At 35.3% G+C, this 27,451-nt stretch overlaps 1 protein-coding gene across 1 annotated transcript in view; it reads right to left on the reverse strand.

The window, feature by feature from the left end:
* Nucleotides 1-27,451, reverse strand: part of LOC121453272 (transcription initiation factor TFIID subunit 4B-like) — a 113,590-nt gene that overhangs the window by 46,564 nt on the left and 39,575 nt on the right. Inside the window, exons 8-11 of the mRNA XM_041659880.1 lie at nt 26,358-26,475; nt 25,726-25,837; nt 5,267-5,436; nt 1,176-1,306 (exon numbers count right to left, since the gene is read on the reverse strand). Of these exons, the coding sequence (XP_041515814.1) occupies nt 1,176-1,306; nt 5,267-5,436; nt 25,726-25,837; nt 26,358-26,475 (531 nt within the window). The remainder of the gene's footprint in view (nt 1-1,175; nt 1,307-5,266; nt 5,437-25,725; nt 25,838-26,357; nt 26,476-27,451) is intronic.

Consider the following 27,451-nt stretch of genomic DNA (forward strand, 5'->3'; position numbering starts at 1 on the left):
GCTCAGCCATCAACAGAGAAACAAAAAGTATCTGGTTCTTTGTAATGATTAATAAAATAAAGAAGCCATTAACTAAAATAACAAAGGAAAAAAGGAAGACACAAGTAAGAATCAGAAACAAAATTACTACCAATTGGCAATTACTACCCCCAACTGAACTGACATAAATAATAGATAACCTACAAAAATAGACAAATTCCTAGACTCACATAAAATGAAATACTGACACTGTTTTCCACAGCTTTTTATGATGCTGATTCCATATTTTTAAGACAGTCTGATAAATTCTCACAAAAAATTTGAAAGTAAGGACCTTAATACCTATACATCTTCCAAAGCTCTACATGAAGCAGAATGTATGTAAGATGGTACCTCCAGCTAGCTTACTAGGGAAACAGCAGCAGATATTCAGGATTTCTTTTCATCTGTATGGCTGGCAATGAAAACTTAAACTTAAACGCAAACTTAAAACCTCATGAAGTTACCTATTTACCAACATGTTGGAAATCTAGCTTTCCCACATTTTTTAATAAAGAAAAGAGTTGTTTCTTTCATGCCATTATCTTTTCTTAAAATCCATAATCATTTAGTTATTTCCCTGGCTCTGAAACTACAATTCACAACTGATCTTACCCTAAAAGCCACGAAGCAATAAAAACTACAATTCAAACACACTAAGTACCTTCATCTTGGCTAGAGCAGGTCATTTTGTAACAACACTAGAAATCAGACAGGCGATCCTTGCATTTAGTCGTTCATAGCAGCAGTCAAGAACAGTAATGAGTGGCACAGTATGAGCACTCATCGTCACCATGTAACTAATAGCCATATATCTGTCAGCAGAGTCCAGACCACCAAAGAGAACACCCACCACCAATATTCTACCCTAGCACAGCCTCCTCCCTAACACAGTCCTGAGGAGGAGCCTCGGACAAAACAGGTGCGTATTCCAATATGCAACACAAAACCTCTTTTAGACACTACTTCAAATCCTATTTTAATTTGATTTACTATATAAGCATATCCAAGTACGGCAATTAAGGAAACTACTAACAGGAAATATAAGTCTCAATCTTCCTTCTAAAAATACATCAAGACTGGACCTTTGTCCATGAATCCACCTTCAACATTGCTCGGGAGGTGAGAATCTACACTTCCTTGATGATTCCCTTTACCTTGTAAACAGTCATTCGATGCTGAGCAATTGTAGTTAGTTTCTCTAGAAGGCCTCGTAATCTCTCCTGTGTTGCATGGGAGATCAAGTTCACAGCATCAGAGTTAAGTTCCGTAATGTCATGCTTTTTACCTGTAGAGGCAGGGAAAATCCATTACATGTTTTAGTAGTGGCTTATAATTGAAATAATTAGCACAGCAGGTATTCAGTTCCCCCTGGAAGTCATACCCATTATGAATAAAGGTTTGGAGATTATGATTTTCCTGGTAAAGTCACAACTTCAAAGATCTTAGACATTACATTAATAAAACCTAGCCTGGAGCCTCAGAAAATATAGACATTGTTTCCCTTAGCCTCTAGAATCATTCTCCCTGCAAGGTCATTTATAGGACAAAGTTAATAAGAACACAAATCAAGTTTAGTGTTCAGGGAGGAAAATGGTAACTGCAGAAATTAGTGTTATATTCTGTTAATTTTAGTAATTAAAAAAATGGAAAGTCACATTTTACCGTGTTTGACACTGTTAACAATTCATGACATTCATTTCAGTGAACTTAAATTATATATCTGTTAATTCCTGATCTATAAAAGTATCTTTTTTGTCTGTTACCTATTACATTTTGCACTACTCATGTTTTCAAAAATTAACCTATTAAATTACAAGTTGAAATATGCTCAAAAGCCATTATTTCACCATCAATTTCAAAACTTGTTTCTTTTAAGAACAACTTGTTTTATCCAGGTTGTAATGAGGAAAAAAGTATTAGGAAAAGAATCTGAATGACAAGCAAGAACAGCACCTCTCTTACAAACAGTCCTAACAGTATCCAAACAGTGTTTCTCAGACAAAACAATAGATCTGCAAACCTAAAGAGACAGGCAGTAAGGAATCTAAGTCAGATATGTTTTTAAAGGCTCCTGTGTGTTCTTTTTGTTGCTGTTGTGGTGGTGATTTTGCTGTGTGTGTGTGTAATGCTAGCGATGCAGTCTTTACACTTGCAGGGCAAGTGTTTTATCTACTGAGCCATTTCCCCAGCCCTCTGATGTTGTTTTAAAACACATTTATATATATCTTCACAGTAATTTAAAAATATTGTTTGATTTTTATATGCTAATTCATATAATACATACTCATATTTTCATCAAAGGCTGAACTACAGCAAAAACATAATTTAATTACAACTCAAATATACTTTGGCATTACTACAAAATAAATTTTAATTTAAAACAAAGTCTAAGTAAACTAACTAGGGAGAAGATTTAAAATTATCCAACTTATTTTAAACTAAGTCTTCAAAATCTAATTCATTACTTTGGCAAAATTGAGCTCATTTCCAATACAAACTGAAACAAAGGGAAAAGAAAAACCCACTACAAATTCCCAACTACCTTTAAACACTCAACATGAATAATTAGTTGGGCCCTGTATACAAGAAAGAGTAAACTTTCAAAGCAATCAAATGGTTAAAATTGTAATTGAACATGGGTGGCAGAGATGGCTTGTAACTAAGAGCCTGCACGCTGCTCTTCCAGGACTTGAATTCAATTCCTTACATACTTGATGGTGACTCACAACCTGTAACTCCAGCAGCCTCCCTGTGCAACAGCACTTACATGCAGATACTCACAGACACACACACATATACAAACTTAAAAAATAAATAGGCATCACAACAAAACATAGGGTAGACATAGGAAGTGAAGTTATTTCAAGAATAAATGACATGGGAAATCAAGTTATTTAAAGATTAAAGAAAATGAGCATATAAAATTAGTTCTTGGGGAAGAGGAATTTGAAAACAATGATATACTTATAAAGCTGAAGCAATTTATTTAAAAATCTATACTATCTATAGAAGGCTATGGACTTGATTCTTAGCAAAACAGATAAAATATAATAATTGGTATTTATTTTTTAAAATCTATAATATTTTTGAAGCATTAGAAATAAAAAAGCGTTAATAAATAATTCCTGAGTATATGCAACAGCAAATGTTCAAACTTATCTTCATTAAGCAACAAATCTTAATGCACAAGTTAAAAACTATAGATTAATTCCCACTTTTAATACTTTTAAAAAAAGCCAACAATTGATTAAGGAGAGTTAGTGCTTGTGTATTTACTATTGACTTTATTGAATGTCTGCAATTAAGATAATTAGAGAAAAATGAAGAATACTGACATTTAATCTAACCTTCACAAAATGTGTAATTTCTATCTTTAGGAATGCCCTCAGTTGGTAACTATTGTGTAGCAAAGAATTTTATTATAAATGGAAAACATCTCCAAAAATAAATGAACATTCATTCACCCCTTGGCTGTTTCCTTTAAGCTTAGATTCAGAGAATTTTTACGGTTTACATTTTGTATTATATTGTTTGTTTCATCATTAAGAACTGAAAACACAAATAGTTTCTTCAATTCTCCTAATGCAAATAGGGCTGCAAACTACAGCCAACAAGTCAAAACTCATCTCTTTCTAAGCACAAAGTTTTATAGGAATCCAATCAATTGGATTAAAGGTTTGTTTCTCTCCCAAAACAGATGCAGAAATTCTTTCTGTTTGTGACTTAGTTATGACAATTAATGTGTAGCCCTTAGGTATAGTTAATCAAAAGGAATAAGGTAAGGGTAGATCACATGAGGGCACAACATAAAGAGAGCTGTCCAAAGACCACCAAGGAGTCCCTGGCAAGGAATCCTGATGAGCATCCAGATCTGATGTTCCCACTCCAGAACTGTGACAATAAATAGGTATCATTGAAACCTTCAAGGCTATGGTATTTTGTAAAGGAAGCCAGAACCCCAACAAGATACAGTCCTGCTCATCTGTTCATGTTGCTCCTGTTTGCTTTCCACCTGAACAAGAAAGTTGAACATCTGTGACAAAGATCACAAAACACAAAGTGAAAAAAATCACCTGGTCCCATGTGGGAAAGAGTTGCTGTCTTCAAACCTTAAGAAAATGATCATCTAGGGATCAAAAGGCAGCTCGGTAGTTAGGAACACATACTGCACTTGCATAGGATTCAGACAGCGTTCCTAACATGCACATTGTGAAGTTCACAGTCACTAGTAACTCAAGCTCCAGAAGTACTCTACACCTCTGACCACTGTAGGCACCCCCACATTAGAGAATATACTCATATACACAGAATCAAAAATAATATTTAATTTAAAATGTAACATTTAATGAAGATTTAAATCAAACTGAATAATATATTTGGAAGGTCAAGAGAACTGAGCCAATGCTCTGGATAACAAGGCATTATAGTCAACTGATGACAGCATTTTCTCAATAGAGGCTCCTCTTCCCAGATAACCTAGCTTGTGTCTAACCGACAAAAACTGTACCAGGAAAAACTATTGTTAATTATAGTTGCTCACAAAAAATAAAATGGCCTTATTTAAATTACAAAATAAAAGTGTCCAATATAACACAGCTAAAACATTCATTTATTATGAAGCAGACCAACTATGGTGTAATTCATATAAAATCTATAATCTGTTTCTCATTACATTAAATATTATATATTATAGTCTTTCACATGCTATTGAAATTTGGCTCCAAATAATAAGAGTATATTCTCTTCCATTTTCTTAAATTCACTGCAGTCAACTAAAGACCACCCTGTACCTAGAGAAAAATCTTAATATTCTAGCTCAGTTTTCTTCTATGGTAAGAGTGGAATTAAATTTCGGATTGATACAAGGAAAAGGGGATTGTTTCTTATTATGTATTCCTATAATTTATAAATACAGCATTTAAAATAAGACTTATTTATCTACACACATTACTAAGGATCAACAAGTAATAAGATTTTAAAAACAGCACATAGAAAATATTCATGCAAAATGTGTAGTTCTACTACTCAAAAACAAAAAATGAAAAAATTATTAACTTCTATCATCTATCCCCAAAAGAAAAGGTTGAAGAAATTATTTTTAAACTAAAATGCTTCATTCTATAATACTCAGGAAATCTCAGAATATTTCTAGAGCCTTATCTAGAAGAGTTTGACCATATCTTCAAATAACATTTCTCTTCAACAAACGTACATATCAGATCAATAATCATAATTCCATACTCACCAATGTCTAAAATTCTCTTTTGTAGAGCTCCAGTGAAAAGAAATGGTTCTTCTTTGCATGACTGAATGAGTGTGCCAACAAATTCAGAATGTGTTGCTAAGATGCAGGCATTTTCTTCATCAAGGTTGACCTCTGCCATGCAAGTCACATCATTGATGTCATCTTCACCTCTAAAGGGACAAAAGGTTACAGTTTGGATAGTGTGTATGTATGTTTGTGCATGTGTGCATGTGTACACACACACCTATGCATGTGCATGTATATACACGATTTCAGAGTGTAAAGAAACATAGGTCTTAGGCAAATATGGCAGTGCCCACTGTAATCCCAGTACTTGGGAAGCAGAGGCAGGAGAAACAGCAGTTAAAGGTCATCCTTGGCTACACAGCCAGTTCAAGGTCAGTCTTCGCATGGAAAACAGAAACAGATCTTTCTTATAAATAATATTTTATAGAGTCTACTCAATGAAGTGAACTGAAGAAGACTATCTTTCTTCTTAAGATTTTAAAATTAGAAGAGCAAGCTTCCCAGAAGAGAAATCAGAACCTGCTGTGTGTTCCAGAGTTTATCTTTTCTTTTGGTAGTTGAGACACACCAAGAGGGATTTGGACTTACCCCAGTCATCCACAAATCCTCTACAATGAAAGACAAGGAAATGAAAACTGACTCTTTGCTTTCATCCAGGATTGTTAAAAGCCCCTCAAGATTTCCCCTGTGTCCACTATTCCACCTAATGGCAGCAGAAACACCAGATCATAAAGTCACATCACATAAAGTCCCTTAATTTTTTTTTCTTTTTTCTTTTGGTTTTTCGAGACAGGGTTTCTCTGTGGCTTTGGAGCCTGTCCTGGAACTAGCTCTGTAGACCAGGCTGGTCTCGAACTCACAGAGATCCGCCTGCCTCCCTTAAGAAACTATTTATAAGCCTAGCTATTCTGAAATCAAATTTCTAAATTAATTTTGTTTTTATGATTCACATTTTTGCATATGTCCTCTGTACCAAATGAATGCATTAAAACACTCTCAAGCAATTGGCTACAAAGGACCTATAGTCAAAGTATAAATAAAATTGCACACATGCACATACATACACACAAAAACAAACTTGAAATAGGTTTGGGTTCCTTGTTTTACACCAGTAAAATTAATCTTATAGGGCTGTTATTTGTCTATAGTACTAATGAGAGGATATGTAGTTAAGAGAAATATAATACAATTCCCTCTGAGGATCCTATCCACCACATGTGATAACAGTCTAACTAGACTGATCATGATTCACATACTAAATATACAAAAGTGATTATTATATTAACAAGTGTTCCATAAAAAGATGAGCAAATGGTACATCATGAGTCTATGTCAAATAGATTTAAATTACATATCCCTTAGTAATGATGCATTTATGTAAAGAATAATAATAAACACTCAAGAAATGAAGATCCTTGGTGTACACCTTTAAAAAGCAGCACATTAAAGACAAGAAAATAAAAATGCCCATAAAAACATACAGAAGTGAGCCAAGTGAAAAAAACGATGCCAGACACACAGTTTAAAGTTAAAGAAAGAACAATGGCTTTAACATCATGCAGGCTACTAACTGCTCAACGTGTAAAGGTGTGTCTATAATAGCAGAAAAAGAAAAAAATTAGTATCTCAAAATTACTACTGAAACATTCATAATAAAGAAAATAGAGTCCATCTATTAATATCACAAAGTTCTCAATGGCTCTAAAAATCAACTTCCAACTGATATAAACCAAATGAAACGTCCAGATTTAAATATTTAAACACAAAGCATAATATGTCAAAAATAATTACCAAAACAAGGATCAGAGTCTAAGATTTTTTAAAGAAATTATTTTTAAAAGGCCTAAGTAAAATACTTCAAAATGACCTAGCATCCCTGGGTACTAAAAGAGGGAGTAATGAGTTTTGATGTTCTACTATACAGTAAAGTGACTATAAAAAAATGACTGTATGTTGCAAAACAAAACAAAATAAAACACAAGGATCTTGAATATTTTCACCAAAAAGCAATGGCAATTGATTAAGACTGTATTAATTACTCTGATTTGAACATTATACAATGTATACATGTATTGAAACATAACACAGTATCAATAAATATAACATTATAGCTCAAGTGCCAATTTTCTAAGGAACCATCATACTGATTTCTAAAGTAGCAATACTTCCACCGGCAATGGAGGAGTGTTTTCCTTACTCCTCATCCTAGCCATCACCAGTTGTCAGCTTGTGTTTTTAATCTTAGACCGTTCTGAATGATGTAAGATACATATAACACTCCTAGGCATAAACCCAAAGGACACCCAGTCCTACCACAAAGACATTTGCTGAACTATATTTACAGAAGCTTTATTCATAATAGCCAGAAACTGGAAACAACCAAGATACATTTACACAATGGAGTTTTATTTAGCTATTAAAAAAAATGACATCTTGCCGGGCGGTGGTGGCGCACGCCTTTAATCCCAGCACTCGGGAGGCAGAGGCAGGCGGATCTCTGTGAGTTCGAGGCCAGCCTGGTCTACAAGAGCTAGTTCCAGGACAGGCACCAAAGCTACAGAGAAACCCTGTCTCGAAAAACCAAAAAAAAAAAAAAAAAAAAAAAAATGACATCTTAAATATGCCATTAAATGGACAGAACTAGAAAAAAAATCATCCTGAGCGAGATAACCCTGACCCAGAAAGACAAACTCATATAAGTGGACATTAATTAGCTATAAAGTAAAGGATAATCATGTTATAATCCATAGACCCAGAAAGGCTAAATAACAAGGAGGGCTCCAACAGAATGCATGGACCTCCCTGGGAAGGGGAAATAGAACAGCTTTCATGATTGGACTGGGGACAGTTGGAATAAACACTGAGATCCTAGTCCATACAGGTAACAGACTAAACAGAATGTATTCATATATTTAAAAATGTGTGCATGCATGAATAATAACAAAGAAAAGGTGGCCATTATTTTGAGTGGGGAGGGGTATGTAGGAAGGGCTGGAAAAAGAAAAGGAGGAAAATGATGTTTCAAAAAATAAAAATTATAAATAAATTAAAAGTTTATGCAGCTGGAAAGATGGTTCTGTGGTTAAGAGAATTTGCTGCTCTTGAAAAGGACCTACGTTTGGTTACCAGCACTTACATGGCAGCTTACAACGGTCTCTGGCCCAAGTTCCAGGGATTTTGACACCTTAGTGAACACAGTATGCATGTGTTACACTTACTTAACTGCAGGCAAAACACTCAAATACATAAAATTAAAATAAATGAATCTTTATTTAAAGGTTTATTACAGAGAACCAATTAAGAATGAATGCTTATAAATGAGATTTGTTTGCAGACCCATGTATATACAGCATCTTGCTTTTCTGTTAGAGTTTCTCCACAGCTACTAGAAAGAATTCAGTCTTTAGAGATCATTTCCAGGCCTCTATACTACAAGTTCAAAAACCAGTACTAGGATCTAATTCAAAGAGAAGCTCTTCCTGACAAATAAAAAACTAACTACCCAACAATTACTTTTTACCCACCTTGTCCCAACCTAACCATAATTCCTTCTGGCACAGCTAGCAGTAAGCACTGCACAGGAGCAGGGAGGGCCTCTACCGAAAAAGAAAAGGGGCAAAGAAAGAGTACTCAGGCCTTTTAAAAGTTTCTCAGGAAAAGGAGGCAGACAGTAAGAAAGCAAAGGCAACACAGGCAGCGGCACTGTCAAGAAAGACTAGACAATTTCAAGGCTATTATGCATAGCAATGTTTGTGATTCTGTTTTGGTTATATTTCCTTTTAAAGGTGAAAAGTGAAAGCCACTGAGCCCAAGTCTTCAAGTGTAATGCAAGGCCTTCTAATGAAGGTATTATGCCATATATCTATTAGTTTTAAAAAAAATATTGAGAAATTTAGTAGTTTCATAGAAAAGCCTTCAAAAGTCTGGGTACTGTAGCACATTATACAAATTAGGTACCATCCACTTGTCATGTAGTCTGTCTTCTGAAACTCCTCTATTTGTTTTCGATAAAATTAAATACTTTTTCAATGTTTATTTCTTTATATGTTTCTACTGCTAAACTCTACAATAGCATTAGATTAAGTCTTCTGAAGGAGATAGAGTTACATCCCTTTCCTGCTCATGTCTACAGAAGGAGCCTGGTTCTCCCCTTTCTCTATTATTAACAGCTCCTCCTGATCCTAGCCTCTATGAAAGTCTCAATTTTTGTCTAATCTTCAACTTGCCTTGCTCTCTTATTTTCAGCTAAAACCTGATCTATATGCTAGGTCAACTTCAATTACGTATTTTTAAAACATCTGCCCAATTTCTCTTTAAATATTTCAATTACTTCTCAAATCGGTACAACTTTTAAACTTCTGAGAACATATTTTTGCCCATTACAATAGATCTTACTATAGTAACTAATCTAATGTTCAATGTAATTGCCTCAGTTTACAACAAAACCACCCTTACTGACCATATTTTTAAAAAAACAGTATATAACTTGCACATAGATATTTAAAGAAATTTTGTGTGCCTTATAACAATGTGATGATTGCCTAAGACAATATAATAAGCAGCAGAGATGAGTAAATACAAAACAAAAAAATAAACAAAGGAATTCTGAATCACTATGCCTACCTTGTTATACTGACTCTGCCAATTACTAAGTAAAATAAAGTTTAATGTCTATGAACCTTTACTTTCGATAAAAGGGTAGAATACTAGTACCTACCCTTAGACTGAGGACTGAAGAGGGAATTTATATCAAATAGGGAGTCCACATGCTTTTCAACTTATGATGGAGGTGGCATTCCCAACAAGTCCTTTGTAAACTATAAGCTTCCTAAATTGAACAAACATTTAATATACCAAGCTGACGTAGGTGGGTCTTCTTTCTATATGTTGCTTTCATTGGTTAGTTAATAAAGAAACTGCTTGGCCTGATAGGTCAGAACACAGGTGGGTGAAATAGACAAAACAGAATGCTGGGAAAAAGGGAAGTGAGGCAAATGCCATGATTCTTCGACCTGAGACGGATGTAGGCTAGAATCTTTCCCGGTAAGCCTCCACCTTGTGGTGCTACACAGATTACTAGAAATGGGTTAACCAAGAGTTAGCCAGTAAGAGGCTGAAACTAATGGGCCCAGCAGTGTTTAAAAGAATACAGTTTCTGTGTAATTATTGTGGGTAAAGCTAGCTGGTGGCCGGGAGCCGGGTGGCAGGAAGCGGCCCACAGCTCCTTCTACACCAAGCATCATAGGTTACCTTAGCCTCCTGTGAACAGTTCAGAATACTTTAACTGTTATACAGTTAGGCAAAGTACACCATGGCAAAAAATATATAAAGACACAGGAAAATGGTAACAGGCTCTGGGTTAGCATCCCAGACAGTGGAGCAAAAGAATGAGCAAGTCTTACTTTTCTTTCTATATAACCTTTTGAGTTTAGTGCAAAATAGTATGCAAAATGCTTTAAATTTTAGTCAAAAATCTTTTTAACTACCAACAAAGTAAGCTAGGTATGGTAAACACCTAGTCTCAGCCACTCAGCATCTTCCCTGTGAAGTCTGCCTTCCAAGTACTTCCCCCCAGTAGTGACTCAGCTCAACTATAACATGTTTATAAACACTTATAAAAACTTCTTAATTTCTCTATTTATATTTAAGTTAATTTCCACATGGGAAATTTTCTTCAGTTTTCTATTAACTAAAATGTAGCATCACATACTAAGGTATTTCTCAGAATTTAATGTTTTTTAAATTTATTTATTATGTGTACGAGTATTTTTGCCTATACACACACACACACACACACACACACACACACACGACCACCACATAAGTGCCTGGTGCCTGTAGAGGCCAGAAGAGAGTGTTGGGCCTTATGGAATTGGAGTTGTGGCCCTGACCCAACGCTGGGAACTGAACCAAGTCCTCTGAAGGAACAAGTACTCTTAACTGCAAAGCCATCTTTCCAGCCAACTAATGCTTTTAGAAACCGCTAAAAAGTATATTTAAAATAAGGTCACACAATCAAAAACAACCATATACAGCACTCATGACTTCTATAGAGTATAATGAAAACCAAAAATCTGAAGAATTTTTAGTTAAAAGATGTTGAGATTTTTATTTTATTCGTTTGTTTGTTTGTTTTTCGAGACAGGGTTTCTCTGTAGTTTTGGAGCCTGTCCTGGAACTAGCTCTTGTAGACCAAGCTGTCCTCGAACTCACAGAGATCCGCCTGCCTCTGCCTCTGAGTGCTGGGATTAAAGGCGTGCGCCACCAATGCCCGGCTGATGTTGAGATTTTTTTTTAAGATTAATTTCTAAAATTGGGGGGGGGGGGGACAGAGACTGAGAGAAATATGGGAGGGACACCTCTGTGGAATCATTTCTCCCTTCCATCTTTACGCTCCTGTGATCAAATTCAGGCCATCAAGCTTGCACAGCAAACACTTAACTGAGACACCTCAACATCAGCCCTGTTTTATTTCTTATTAAGCCTATCTACATGATATAAGCCAAACATGGAAATGCACTAAGCAATAAAACTAAAGAGTACTTGATGTGGGATGGTCTTCTGTCAGTGTTGTTTTTTATTGGTTGATGAATAAAGCTGCTTCACCCAATGGCGTAGCAGAGTACAGCCAGATGGGAAATTCAAACAGAGCTAGAGGGCGACAGCAGGGGAGTCAAGAGCCTCCTCCATAGAGCCTCCGAAGGAAGTAACAGCTTTGCGGCAATACACACATTAATAGAAATGGGTTAATTTCTGGGTCTGGGTTACCTCACTCAATATGGTTATATCTAGATCCAACCATCTGCCTGCAAATTTGTAGTTTGGAGGTCACAGGAGAAGGTAGAAGGGGAAGGGAGGGGGAGGAAGGAAGGGGAGCAAAGAAAACTGTATAGCTCAATAAAAACAACAAAAAAGTAGGAAAAAAAAGGAAATGGGTAAACTTAAAATGTAAGAGCTAAGTAAGAATAGACCTAAGCCATTGGTCAAACAATGTAATTAATATAGTTTCTGTGTGATTATTTGGGTCTGGGTGGACTGGAAATGAAAATGCAGTCTTCGTTTACAAGTACTGGTTCTAGAGCTAGAGACTCCAAGGTTTTAGACTCTGTCCTACAATTGTAAGATGACTGTGCTTAGTATGACTCTTCCCATCTCAAAAATGACAATGAAACCATATCTATCAAGTGTTCTTAAATGAAAGCCATATTAGATGTTAAAACTGTATTAGAAACTAAGCATGAATATAATTTTTGCATAGTAAAATAATAAGCTTATCATGTTACAAAGAAGTAACATGTTACAAAGAAGGTAACTTCAAATGTAACCAATGTAAATTTTAACAATAATGAATACAATAGAGTAGAATCTTGCCATCCTCTCTTTCATAAACCTCCCTAGAACTCACTTTGAGTCTCTGACTCTCACATCCTTCGGTAATATCATGTATTTGTAAACTGGAAAACAGCTATTCATTCAGTTATTTAGATACTCCAAATTTAGATTACTATACAAAACTTAACTCATATTACTATCTCCAACAACTATGTTAGAATATGCAAATGCTGATAAGCTGTCAATTTTATGATGGTAGACACACTTTTCCCAAAATTTTAATTTCACTTAAAATCTTAAACCTTATTGGGAAAAAATTATTTTATTTGTTTTCATTAAAATGCTAAATCTTCAGTCAGCATAACTGTAGTGTGTCTGTCATTTGTGCATTTAAGTGAAATGGTGTACCAGATGTTTCACCCCACCGTTTGAGGCACCAACAGGTTACACAGTGAAAAGGCATAGTAATATAACACCAACACCTTGCAACATCCTGAAAGAATATGTTTCGAAATTATTTTCTCCAGACATTTTGAGAGAATTAGGTACTTATTAAACTGTGCTGAGTATTAGACATACCTAAAAGGTTTCTTAAAACAGATTCCAGTCATTTCTAGTCTCCAGATAATTCAGCAAGTTCCTTAGGTAACCCTGAAATTGTTGATCTACATTATATGAGCAAATATTAAGGCAGTTTCAAAACTATCCATTAGCCTTTTCTTACATTTTTATCATTTTAATTAGATTAGTTCTGCTAAAAATTTGAAGGATAGCCATGACCAAAGGATAGGCATGAGCAATAAAGCTAACTCCAGTCCACAGTTTTAAACTTCGCTCACAGTGTGCTCACCTCTAAGGTTTTTCATCAGTTTCCTTCCTGAAAGCAAAGACAGAACCTCTAATCACAGACTAAAGCAGGGTTATCACCAGTGCCATCAAGACCCTTAGCTGGGGCAGGCTGACTCCCTCCATCTATGACCAAAGAAAGAAACATAACAACAGCTAAGGCACTGAAAGCATTGCACTCTTGAGAACAGCTAGAAGGTTAAACTATTTTTATTGGTGGTTACAATTTGTTATCATATGTTATAAAAATCCCTGCAATGGAATGAGAAACTGGAAGATCATCCAAGGAGAGTCCGCTCTGTTCTACCTGGGACTTTCAATTGGTTACTCCAACATGACTGTATTACCAGGGCTTCCCCATTCATTTCTGCTGAAGTTGTAAATATTTGATTTGATGATGGGCACTACTTACCATTTGTTCTTTTAATTGCCAAAGGCACAACAAATTCACTCACTCAAAATCAAAGACATGGCAATCGTGAATGATTCCCTATACAGAATAGTGTTTAACAGCTTTGAAAGACTTCAGGGTCTCATCTCCAAGTCACTATGTGTAGTACCTTGTGGAACGTCAAGCATCTAGCTTCCATATTTTAGTTGGATTTTAATACCATGCCCAATCCAAAGTGGGCTTAGCTAACATGAATATGTTTTCTCCGCCTAGTTACTAGTTCCAAGATGAGAGTCTGGTTTGTCCAACAAACATTTTTTCCCCTCTCTTTTTAAAAACTCACTAACCAGAAATGATTAAACATTGTATCAGCAGCACATAAACAATACATATTATTGATGGATTTGTATGCACAATACACAAAACAAGATGCATATGCATATGTTTAAACATATTTAAAATATATTAGAGAACTTGATTACCCTTGCAATACAGAAAAAATGAAATAGCAAATTTAGCAGTAATACAAACTATGAAATAGCATTAGTACCTTGTTTTAGAAGAAACCTGAATCTCTGGTGCCCTCTAGGGTCTTAAACACTATATAACCTCTAATAATCACTGCAGATACACCAAGAAGCTAAATATAAAATAGGATTTTATAGTGAAAAAGTCACAAATCTACAATATAAATTTAGGTTAGCCAGATATCTCTGATTAACAAAAATGCAAGATATCACTCTGTATTACTAACTCCAATCTAGTTTAGATAAGACAGGGCCTAATGTCATATACTACTATTTTTTAAGGGTCTGTTTTTTAGCTTCATTTGGATAAAGTAGCAGTAATAATGTTTCCAAAAAAGCACACATTTCTTAAACCTCCTATAAGATGTGTAAGATTATATATGATCCAAATTACTAAAAAGTATTTTTAAATTATATCTTAGAGCAAAAGTAAGACACCTGATTTAAAAAAAAATAAAGACATCAAAAATAAAACACAATGTAGCCTCTTCCAGTAATGAGGCTAGGAAAACAGATATATCCACAAATAGAATAATGAAAATGAATCCATACCTCTCACTGTCTAAAAAAAATGAACTTGAAATGGATCAAAGACTTAGACTTAAAACTCTGAAACCATTAGAGGAAAATGTAGGGAAATGTTCAGAAAATAATATAAACAGCTAAACAATGGGGTCTCATGAAATTAAAATTCCTGCACAGAAAAGGAAAGAGTTAACAAATAAGGACACAATCTACAGAAAGGAAAAAATAATCTTTGCTGGAGTATTAATACCTAGAACATTCAAAGAATAAAGAAAAAGAAATCAAATAACCCATTATTTAAAGTAGCTTATGAAATGAAGACAATTCTCAAAAGATGAAAAATGAACTAAATAAATTAAGTTAAAACTACATTAGATTTCATGTCACCCAGTAAAAATAAAAGTAATAAATAAGTAAATAAAAAATGCTGGCAAAGATGTAAATAGAAGGTGAGAATGCTTCTGAGAATGCAATCGAGTTCAGACACTATGAAAATCCATACAGGTTTATCAAATGTACAAAAGTGACTCCTGAGTACACAAAGGACTCCAAAGTCAAGACATCACGTGGCTGCTGAATTCAGTTCCTGTCTCCCACTCACGCAGAAGACTATTGATCTGTGAATCTAGCCCTAAGTAAAAATCCCTTTATTATGCTCCATTCTGAGCCAGTGTGGGACTGCTTTATTGTAATCATCTACATCTATCACCCCACAAGGATTCCAACACCATGCCTAATAGGACCGACCCACAAGGTCCCCACCACCATCACCTTCAACTGCCTGGCTTGATTTCAACTAAGTAGTTGTTTGCCAAAATCACGCTGCAGCAGAGCAACACTTTTGGCAGGCATGCCGCACAGCAACTAGGCAATTTAACAATTTACGAACCCTGAATGCTTTCCTTCCCCCACACTGGTGGCTTTCCCCCATGCATACTTTCCTGTGTGGCAACTTGCACACCACCTGGAAGCACAGACTTCTCTGGTCTGTGCTTGTAGATCATTGACTGCCTGGAAGCTCTGAGTTCCTTGATATTCTTTTGATCAGCTCAACCCTTTTCCATATATAAAAGCACTGCTCTTAATTATCTAAATTTCTTAGTAATTAAATTCCAGGAAATTTAGGTACCAAAACCTGCCTTGCCACTGCCGGTTGCAAGCAACCAAAACAGTGACACTGCTGGTCAATAAATATTATTACACCTACAACAATTTACTGAAGACTCATAAGGGAGGTAAGTTCATTTGATCAATGAATAAATCAATAAATTTAAAAATTATATAATTGCAGACAATATCACCACCCAGGAATTCAATAAACTTTGCTTATATTATAGATGGTATTCTGTGAAGTTTATGAGGTTTTTCTGATACATCCATTTATGTGATACTGGGGCTTAGCTTACTTCATATCATACCCTTAAAAATGGTTTGATACCAGAGTCAAGAATGAGGCACTTTTAGAAATGATACAGTCATTACAGACTAATAATGAACAGCTAGCTGACAGGATTTATACCACTGAAAATCTAAAGTTGGCTGAAAAAAAATTAATGTCGTTGAAAAGGATACCAGCAATTTGACAAAATTCAATCCATGTCAATGGGTTATGAAACTTTACAAAAGAGTGCTGAAAAATTATCTGAAATAATTAATACTATTAAAATTGACAATCAAAACTTGTTAAAGACTATAAGTTAGCAGATAGAGTATCTCTCCAGAAAGGCAATCTGCATGCCATCCAAATAATAATCAAGAATGAGAAGTTATCATTAATGAAAAAAATTCATACCTTGGGATCATATTATAGAATGAGGACCAGAAGTTATTTGAGTGGATTAAATCATTAGAAATAGTCACAGGTCAAGAGATTCAGACTTTACAAAAGATAGTGGTAAAAAGATTTGAATCGATTAAGGAAATTATCAGAACTAATGAGCAGGGAGAGAAGGTACAAGGAAAGGATTTAGCAATGCCAGTACATGTCAGAGTCGGAAAAGACTTACCAACAGTTTTAGCTACTTACCAATAATCACCTCTGATAAACCATCAAGTACTAAATACCCAGAAGGATTGAAAGAATATGAATGGAAACCTTTATGTATGAATGATGTAAAAGAAATTAAACAAGCAGTATGGCTTGCATTCACCATGTGTTAGGGAGATGGTAAAGACATGGGCTTCAAACAATATGGCTACTCCACTTGACAGAATTCACTTAGTCTCAGCAGTCCTTGAAGATGAGCCATAATTACAATGGAAGTGATACTAGCAAGAGGAGGTTAAAATATTAGAACAACAGGGAACAGTCAAAGGATTTTAGGCTTACCAAGATCAAATTCTTGGTGAGGGCTTTTATGCTGATCCACAGGATCAAGCTCTTTATGATCAACACACCTTGTCCCTATGCTATACAGTATACTTAAATGCTTACGACAGGATTCAAGAATCAGGAGAAAAAAAACTGAATCAAATATAAGGGTTAAACAAGGCCAAAGAGAACACATCAGTGATGTTTTACAAAGATTAACTAAGGCTGTACAAATAGAAGTAACAGACTCAAAAGATAGAAAAGTACTTATTGAATTTCTGGCTTTTGAAACTGTCAACATAGAATACAAAAAGATACTTGGGCCTTTAAAGGTTAGATCAGCACCAATGAATGAATGGATCCTGCATACAATGAACATTGAGACATTTGACTATAGCAATGAAGCTTGTGCAGGAAAAGCAATTTCCAAAGGTATGAAGAGACACCAAAATGCCAAATGTTTTTTTAATTATGGTAACAGGACACTGAGAAGGAATTGTAGACAAGGTATTCCTAGAAATAATGTCTCCTCTGGGAATAACAAAATTACAAAGTCTCAACCTTCTAAATTATGTCGAAGATATGGCAAAGATTGACATTGAACCAATGAGCGTAGATCAACAGAAGACAAGGCAATCTGTTATCATCGGAAAACTCCTTGGTGGGGGGGGGGGGGCTCTTGCAGGCCCCCAGGTCAAAAGTGGTCCAGTCATTCCCAGTCACTGTGGAAGACTTGCCTCATCAGGAAAATTTAAAAATCCAGGGCCTGCTGTAAAAAACCATGCTATTCTGGATGATGGAATAAACAGAGAATGAATAAAAAATTCCAGTAGATAATAGGAAACTTATATTTTGGCAGACTTCTATAGATCAACAAAGACCAAAGCTGACAGAGAGACTAAAAAGTATTACAATTAAAGTATTACTGGACATGAGTGCGGATGTAACTATCATTTCTCCAGAATCTTGGCATCCGAACTGGCCTCTTGAAGAGGCAGATGTTCAATTCCTAGGAATTGGAACCCTATCTCAAGTGAAACAAAGCATGAGATAGGTTGAATGCATGTGACAGAAGGACAGAGAGGAAGGCTGTGGCCATATGTGGCTAATATCACAGTGAATTTATGGGGTCATGAATTGCTGCAGCAATGGAATACCCAAATTAAGATTCCTACAGTCCTTCTCATGTTTCTGGGAAGGATATTATAAGGTACTATAAAAAATGGTAACCAGTTAATCCAGGCTGTACAAGAACACAAAACAACTAACAAACCTTCAGAGGTACTAATGACCCTACCTTTAAAATGGTTGACTGAGAAACCAATATGAACCAAGCAATGGTGTTTAACAGAAGAGAATCTACAGGCTTTAAAACATCTGGTACAGGAGTAACTAGATGCTCACCATAGTGAAGAATTAATTAGCCCTTGGAATTTTCCTGCATTTGTTGTCAAAAAACAAATCTGGGAAATGGAGAATGGTGACAAAATTGAGAGATGTAAATAAGGTGAGTCAACCTATGGTCCCTCTACAATCTGTAATTCTTTTGGCTTCCCTATTACCTAACTGGTGGGCTCTTATAGTTAAAGATTGTTTCTTTACTATACCTTTACAAGAAAAGGACAGGGAAAATTTTGCCTTCACAGTGCCTACTTATAATAATTCTCATCCGACTAGGAGATATCAATGGACCGTTCTGCCAAAGGGAACGCTCAATAGCCCCACCCTGTGCCAATATTTTATAAGTCAGTCATTGGAAATAATACATGAACAATTTCCTCAGTCTATAATTTAGCATTATATGAATGACATTTTGCTATCTGAATCAAATGTAGATACTTTAGAAAGAATGTTTGAAGTAGACAAAGTTTTGTCTAAATGGGATTACAAATTGCTCATGAAAAAATACAAAGAGGAGAGTCTATCAATATCTAGGTTACAAAAAAAAAAGAAAATTAAAACACAGAAAGCACAAATTAGGAGAGACCGATTGTGGACTATAATGACTTTCAAAGATTGTTAGGAGACATGTTCAATCTACAATCCGCTTTTAGGATAACACCTGATCTAATAATTCATTTAAACAAAACGTTAGATGGTGACAAAGACTTAAATAGTCACAAGGAATTAACAGCTGAAGCTGAAAAAGAATTAACAGAAGGAACATGTGGATTTGGCTGATCCAAAGCTTAACTGCATTCTAGTCATACTGCCCTCCAGAATTTCCCCTACAAAAATTTTAATGCAGAAGGAAAATATTATCTTAGAATGGACAATAAACCATACCACATAAACTGAATAAAAAGTTAAAATCTTATGTGTAAAGGTCTCCGAATGAATTATAAAAGGAAAATGGAGACTTTGTCAAATAGCAAGGATAGATCCAGCAGATAGTATCTTACTAGTGATGAATAAAAAAATTATGAGGAGACAATGAACCCTGGCAAAGAGTTTGTGCTAATTGTTTAGGAGAGATTAACAGCAATTATTACAAAAGCGATGGAATTAACCAAATCAAGAGAGCTACTTGGATCCTTCCCCGCATTGTATGTGACACACCAATAGCTGAAGCCCATATGCTCTATACAGATGCAAATAAATCAGGAAAGGCAGGTTATAAATCAGAAGATTTAAGTAAGGTGGAACAAAGCCCATATAATTGTGTCCAAAAGTAAGAATTATGTACTATTTTCATGGTACTAAGGGATTTTAAAGAACCTCTGAATATAGTTACTGATCCACAATATGCAGGGTCGTTTTGCATATTAAAACTACTGAATTTATACCAGATGAGACAGAATTGACTTCAGTATATATTCAGGTTAAGGATATAATTGTGAATAAGAATTGTTCCATATACATAACATACATTCGATACCATAAGGGTCTGGCAGGTCCTCTAGCACAAGATAATACAGAAATTAATCAATTATTGATTGGAAATGTGCTGACGGTCTCAGAATTTCATTAAAACATCATGTCAATAGCAAAGGTTTAAAGAAAGAGTTTTCTATTACACGGTAACAGCTATAAGGGGATTATAAGGAGATGTTCTACTTGCTCTTTCTATATCATAACCAAATACTGCTACCTGCAGGGAGTAACCCAAAGGGTACTCAAATGAATTAAATCTAGCAGATGGATAATTCCACTAGAAATTTGGCAAAATAAAATATGCATTCCACACCATTGATACCTATTCAAATTTTCAATGGGCAACTGCTTTGAGCTCAGAAAAGGATGATTCTGTAATCACATATTTATCAGAAGTTAAGGCCTTCATGGGTATACCTGCACAAAAGACAGACGATGGTCCAACATATGTCTCTAAAAAAAGAAAACAGGTTTTTCTTTGCTTCTTATAATATAAAGCATATTATAGGTATACCGAACAATCCTATAGGCTAGGCAGTTTTAGAAAGATCAAATAAAACTATAAAGGATATGTTAAACAAACAGAAAAGGATGGAAAATACCCCCAGAAATAGATTGTATAATGCTTTATTAACCTTAAATTGTCTTAATGCTAATGAGAAAGAAACAACATCAGCAGAGACATTGGATAATAAAAAAAAAAACTTCTGAATTAAATCACTGCTAGTGTATTTCAAAGATGTGTTGACCAGTAGATGTGTTACGTTGGGGAAGGGGTTTTGCTTTGGTTTCCACAGGAGAAGAAAAGCCGTGGATACCATCAAAATTAATCAATATTCAGTTTGGAAAAAACAAACCTCTTGAGAAAAAGAAATAACAGCTCATCCACAGAGGTGACAATCATACAGGTGGTAAGGAAACCTCTTAAGGTTTGGGGTAGGGTTCTGTAATTGTCTTTGCAGGAAAATACCCATCTTTAAAAAACTGAGAGACCTTGGATATCTGGAAACCTAAATAAGAAAAGGTAACTATCCAGAAAGGATCACCAAGCAAAGAGAAATCTGACTTAGGCAGACATATCATCTGCAGGGTAAAATTTATTTAACATCTATCAGTCTGTCTTGTCTGTCAGTCTGTCTGTCTGTCAGTCTGTCTATCTATACACACACACTTAAAAATCAAAGCTGGCTTTAGAGTTGGACAATGGCTATCCTTTTCTAAACCCAAGCATGTTGTTAAAAGAAAATTCAGAGTTTCTATCTCATATCAGGAGCCATATGGTATGGGACAGAAAGAAGAAAGAATTTAGGAAAAATTTTACTTTTCCCCATAAATATTTTTGTCTCAATCATATCCTTTGTTGAACATATGTCTATATGAATAATGTTTACGTTTTCCACAGTAAACAATGAATTTCCTGTAGTAATCTTTGAACTTTCCAGAAAGAAGATGGGACACCACAACAATTCCACCTGGTTAATATGATATCATAATGGTGATAGCACTACTTTAAAATCAGTTTTGGGTAACAGTTGCACAAGATGATTCCAACTTGGTTAGCTGAAATTATACACCTTCTTACAACATTCTGGTCAGAACTTCTAATAAGAACTTCAGAAAACTCTACCAACTACTCAGAGACTATTTGCAATTATAATAGACAATAATCTTGAAACTGAACCATCGTTTTAATTTTTATAGAATCCTACAGAAAGAACATCACTCGCATGAAAGCTGGAATTCTAGAAAACAACATCCCCTCTCCCAACAAAGTTTGTCCTCGGGGTTACAAACATCAATTAGGGGTTGAATATAACTAGTATACAGTTAGGGGTTGGGGTGGAAATTATATAGGCTCAGGGATCTCTTTTAAAAGGGGAGAGGGGATTGGAAAAGATAATAAGTCGATCAGTGTGAGCTTACTCACACTAACAATAGAGTAATAGTCGATCAATGTGAGCTATTATTTATAGACAATTTACATTGGTAAAGATTCTTGTATATTGATACAAATTCAAATTATATTTGTTATATTGAATATGTTCCTATTTCTGTTTACAATATTTGTACAACTATGCATAGTTATTTTGCCATATTGTATGCATGCAAGTTTACTGATACAATTTAAAAATATATTTATTTATCATATTGCACTATACATTTCTACCTCTGATCAAGATACTTACATTGTTTACATTTTGAGGTCACTGATCTCATTTGCTGCACATTTGTTTAAAAATTGTCTAATATTCTAATATGAAGCCTTAATCTTTAAGCTATATAGGTATTAAGGATTATAGGTCAATCGTCATCCATGTTTGTCATTGTTAGACTAATCAGGTTCTTTAGATATATAGAGACTGTATTTCACATAGATAAGTAATCTTCAACCACTTCAAAGAGCTGTAGAATATGGTATTTAAATAACTTAGGGTTCTGTTGAAGTGAGACATGATCGCTCCTGGCAACACCAATCTATTCCCGAGAGAATGATGATCAAGGTCCACTTGGAGCTTCTTTTCTTCTTGTCAAAATATGAACTTTGGGCAAAGAATTGTCCCTGTCTTGACCACTGACAAAATGCACAATGTCCAGACTAGACAAGTGATGGAGGAAGGTCATTGGCTAATAAAGGCACTGCCCTGGCCCATTTTATTGGTTAGAGGATAGGTGGGAGGAGTAAACAGAACAGAACGCTGGGAGGAAGAGGAAGTGAGCTCAGAGACTACACAGCTCTCCTATCCGGAGCAGACGCCTGAGAGAGACGCCATGCCCCGCTCCCAGCATGAAGCTCCGACCCAGGATGGACTAGGCTAGAATCTTCCCGGTAAGACCGGTTCTCACAGATTATTAGAGATGGGTTGATCGGGATGTGAGAATTAGCCTGTAAGTGCTAGAGCTAAAGGGCCAAGCAGTGCTTAAAAGAATACAGTTTGTGTGTTGTTATTTTGGGGCATAAGCTAGCCGAGCAGGCGGCCGGGGTGCTGGGGACGCAGCCCCGCCGCCCTTATTACTTCAGACAAGCATGATACAAGAAAAAAAAGATTGCCTGCCAATCCTTGCCAACACAGGATAAGATGGTCTTGAAAATTTTCCTACTTCTGAAAATGGTCTGTTAGTAACTCTAAGCCAAAGTTGATTGGCCCAATGTTGCAAATGAGACTTTGGGTGATTGCCCAGGTTGTCTCTGTCACTTATCACACATTTTGGAAGTTGCCTGTTTGCACTTCCTATTTATTTAAGTAATATTACTTCCCTTCTCAGGTCTTCCATGGGTTGAAGACTAGATAGTAGCTACTTTCCTCTCATCACTTAGACAAGCCATTTCTAATAAAAGACTTAGATTCCTTAGGATAGGACAAGTAGTGAAACATTTAACATGTTTCTTGCTTAATATTGTTTATGCTGGTTGTAATTCTAATTTTTATAGTTAACATTTGTTCATATTGTATATAGTTTTGTATTAGGCGTAGAATGCTCTTATTTAGACAAAACTGTAAGGTACTGTGGGAACTCCTTCAGCCAATAGCCTTTAAGATACTGGCATAGGCCATATGTACTATATAAACAGATGTAGAAACATGTGGCAGCCTCTTTGTTTCTGGATTTGGTTCCTGTTCTTTGCTCTCCACTTCTGTATAAGACTGTTGATCTGTGAGTTTACCCCTAAATAAAGAATACTTTATTATACTCAATTATGACTACTTTATTGTAATCGTCTGAGAGCCATCTCAAATACTTGCACTACTAAACAGGAAGCAGAATACAAACATGAGAAAAATAAAGCAAAACTTCAATGGTCAGTATTTGAGGGAATTTGGCAGTTTTAAATGTTTAGAACAAGAAAAACTGAAGTTTAATGAACTCCAACTTTGGAGGCTAGAAATAGGGAGCACCTTAACCATCAATCTAACTTCCAATGTTAAGAATCAGATCAGTGGTAGTCTTGGGTCCAGAAAGTAATGTGAGGACTGGCTGATGAAAAAAAAAAACAAGCACAAAAAAACCTTGTGGGATATTGAAAATATTCGTTTTATCTTGATTATGGTACCTGGCACATGGGTTTATCCTTTTGTCAATACTTACTGAACTGGAAAACACTATTCCATAAATATCCCGTTGTCTTTCAAGATTTCCTCCCAAAACAATACTGAACAATAGCTACAGTCTCTGTGTAGCCTGAATATCCAAACTACAAATTATTTCTAAATGAAAAATGGAAAGAAAGCTCAGGATAAAGCCACTGATCTACAATGCCTAGTATTTGTCCAACATGCCACGGGCACCTGCCTCAAGCCTTGTGGTAAACAGGAAGGGCCCCAGAAAAGAGAAAGTAGAGGTAGCAATTGCCATAGGGACAAAGTACACTATCAGAGAATGGCTAATATACCCCATGTCAGAAAATAATTTGGAAAGAGATATTTGACAAGCACCCATTCTGAAGATTAAATTATAAACTCAAAGTACCACAAGAAAAAAGAGAAACAACTACAGCAAAAAAGACAAAATGTCAAAAAACATCTAGCTCCTGAAAAGATGAGCATCTAAGGACTTTGGAATTGAACAAGAAGTCCTAGAACCAAGACCTACGTATATGGTGGGGTTTTTTTCTATAAATAGACATTTACAATAAAGTTTAATCTGTAAATTAGGTGCAGTAAGGCTAATTAGAATTAAAACAATATACTTTAACAAGAGTATAATGAGGTTCTTCTCAGTCCTCAAAATAACCAGGACTCACCCTTTGTATGATGACATGAATAGAAAATAAAATGCCTACATAAGGAGATGAAGCAAAGTGAGTGACACAGGCATTGTGACAGTCAAACCTAAACTATCTGAACACATGCACTGACTCATTTGATAATTGTGGTGGCCACCAACTGACCAAGCAGTGGGCAGCATGTTAATTCTGGACACATTGAACAAGGAATGATTCACCTGCTGAACGTGATGACAACGTGTTTGTCATGCCATTGAAAATGACATATTTAAACATATGGATTATTTCCAGAATTTTACACTTAATATTTTCATAACATTCCTAATTGTCATTACCTGACACTACAGAAATAAAATTGGAAATAAAAGAATAGTAATAATATTCTAATGTATAAAGTTCAAGAATAAACAAAAATGATCTGTAGTGCAGTGGCAAGCCTAAGAATAGGACCTGACAGAAGCATGGGACGGAGCTAAATGGCCTGAAGAGGACAGGAAGGTGATAGCGGACATGCTTAGTGCCTGGGTCTAGACTACTACTATGCAGGCTTTTCCAATACACTGAAAAAAAGCACACAAGATTTGTGTCTGATATTTGTAAATTATAGTCAGTTTTTAAATTATTTATAAAGTACGTGGTTATACTGCTTGCATTTATGTCTGTACACTATAAAAAATGCCTGGTGCCAGGGAGGCCAGAAGAGGCCACTGGATTCACTGAAATTGGACTCACAGAAGGTTATGAATTGCCATGTGGGTGCTAGGAATCAAACCAGGGCTATTTCTTTCAGTATTTATAAACAACATTCGTACCTGTTTATTTATAATTATTCTTTAACATCTTTTTCCCCTAAAACTTTATTTCTACACATCAGATCAAGTTTTAACTACTGATTTTCTTTACCTGAAGCGTGTTGCTCCATTCTCTTTTATTTTATTGTTATGAATAGAAGATGTATGAGCTTGAAGCGAGAGAAGTTTATTTCCAGGCAGAGTAATTTGTTTTATGATGGAAGCTGTAAAAACAAAACAAGAAAGAAAACAGAATTAAAACAAAAAAAAAAAATAGCAATCATGTCACATTAGGAAAATTCAGGACAGCTTTTAATACATATAAAATAATCAAAGATTATCTTAAGCTACCACAGAATTATGTTTAAATTATAAAAGGACAGTGAATGAAACCCCTGAATAAGAAATCATCTTATAAAGACCTCTAGATTATGTTTTCATGTAGTCTCAAATTGTCTTTAGAGTTAGAATCATTATAAAAACATCATACACAAAAAGTGACAGAAAAATGTTGATATTCATTGTGATATTATTAATACACATTTACTACTAGAATGGTTAATGTAATAATACAACACCATAAGCAGTTGTTTGTTTTAAAACAATATATACCCCTAAAGAGTACCTCTGTAAATGTAATAACTATCTTTCAGTCTTCCCTTGATACAACAGGCGCAAGTCCTGTCATATTCCAGATTCACTGTGATGAACCTGGAATGCCAGCACTACATGGAGGAAACTTACTAGTAGGCACTATAGTATTCGCTAGCATCTTCGGTCCACATTTCTGAGCGGTCAATGGTGATGAATGGGAAATAGCGGTCACTTGATCTGCATTGCCTCCTGAAGGCTGTTGAACTACCTGAAACAGTAAGAGTTCATTATAGCCACTCAAAAAAGCACGCTTTAGCCATGAACAAGAGTTTCCACAGTTTTTCTCTATCTAACACAATAAGAAAGCCTACTTAAAATTCATCTTCAGGATGGCCTCTGAGACATGGGGATCCTCCTGCCTCAGTTTCCTGAATGCTACCTGGGATTTGGGTGTCTATCACCATACCCAGTTTAATTTGTATGAAGCAAAATTATCTCGTTCAAAACTGAAAAACATTATCACATATATTAAAATCATTTTCTACAGCAGAATTCAAATTTAAGAAATAAATCATATAGATAATACTTTTCTTAATTTACCATGGAAAATTTCAAACACATGCAAAATATAGAGAACAAAAATGAAACCATTACACCACTAGCCAGATTAAATAATGATTAATTCTTACATAATCACATGTTACCCACTTCCCAATTTTAAAGCAAATAAAGAAATTTTTGTTTGTTTGTTCGTATTTTCCAGACATGTTTTCTCTGTGCAGTTTTGGCTATCCTGGAGCTTGTGCTGTAGACCAGGCTGGCTTCAAACTCACAGAGATCCACTTGCCTCTGCTTCCCAAGTGCTGAGATTAAAGGCGTGCGCTACCACCACCTGGCTTAAGAAATATCTTTTTTATCCATAATATTCCAAAGTATATCTATAAAAGACAAGAATGTTTATGTACTATTTTTTAAAAAGTATCATCCTAAACCTTTCAGAAAGCACAGTTCTCTCAAATAATAGTTACAGAAATACAGTAATGATTGGGGATAAAGAGAAACTAAAGTACTAACAAGATTATTATTTTCAGCTTCAGAGAAAAGACAGAAAAGCAGAATGTCATATTTTCACTTCAAAGAAGAAAAAGTCATCATGTATTTGGGCCAGCTACTGATAGTGATATAATTAGAAGTTCTTATATTTATATAAAGTGTGATGGTCTGCCCAAGAGAAATGATTCTAA

The sequence above is a fragment of the Microtus oregoni genome, unplaced genomic scaffold (assembly GCF_018167655.1).
Source record: "Microtus oregoni isolate MIOR12 unplaced genomic scaffold, Mior012 000011F_ref0000422, whole genome shotgun sequence".
Lineage (NCBI taxonomy): Eukaryota > Metazoa > Chordata > Mammalia > Rodentia > Cricetidae > Microtus > Microtus oregoni.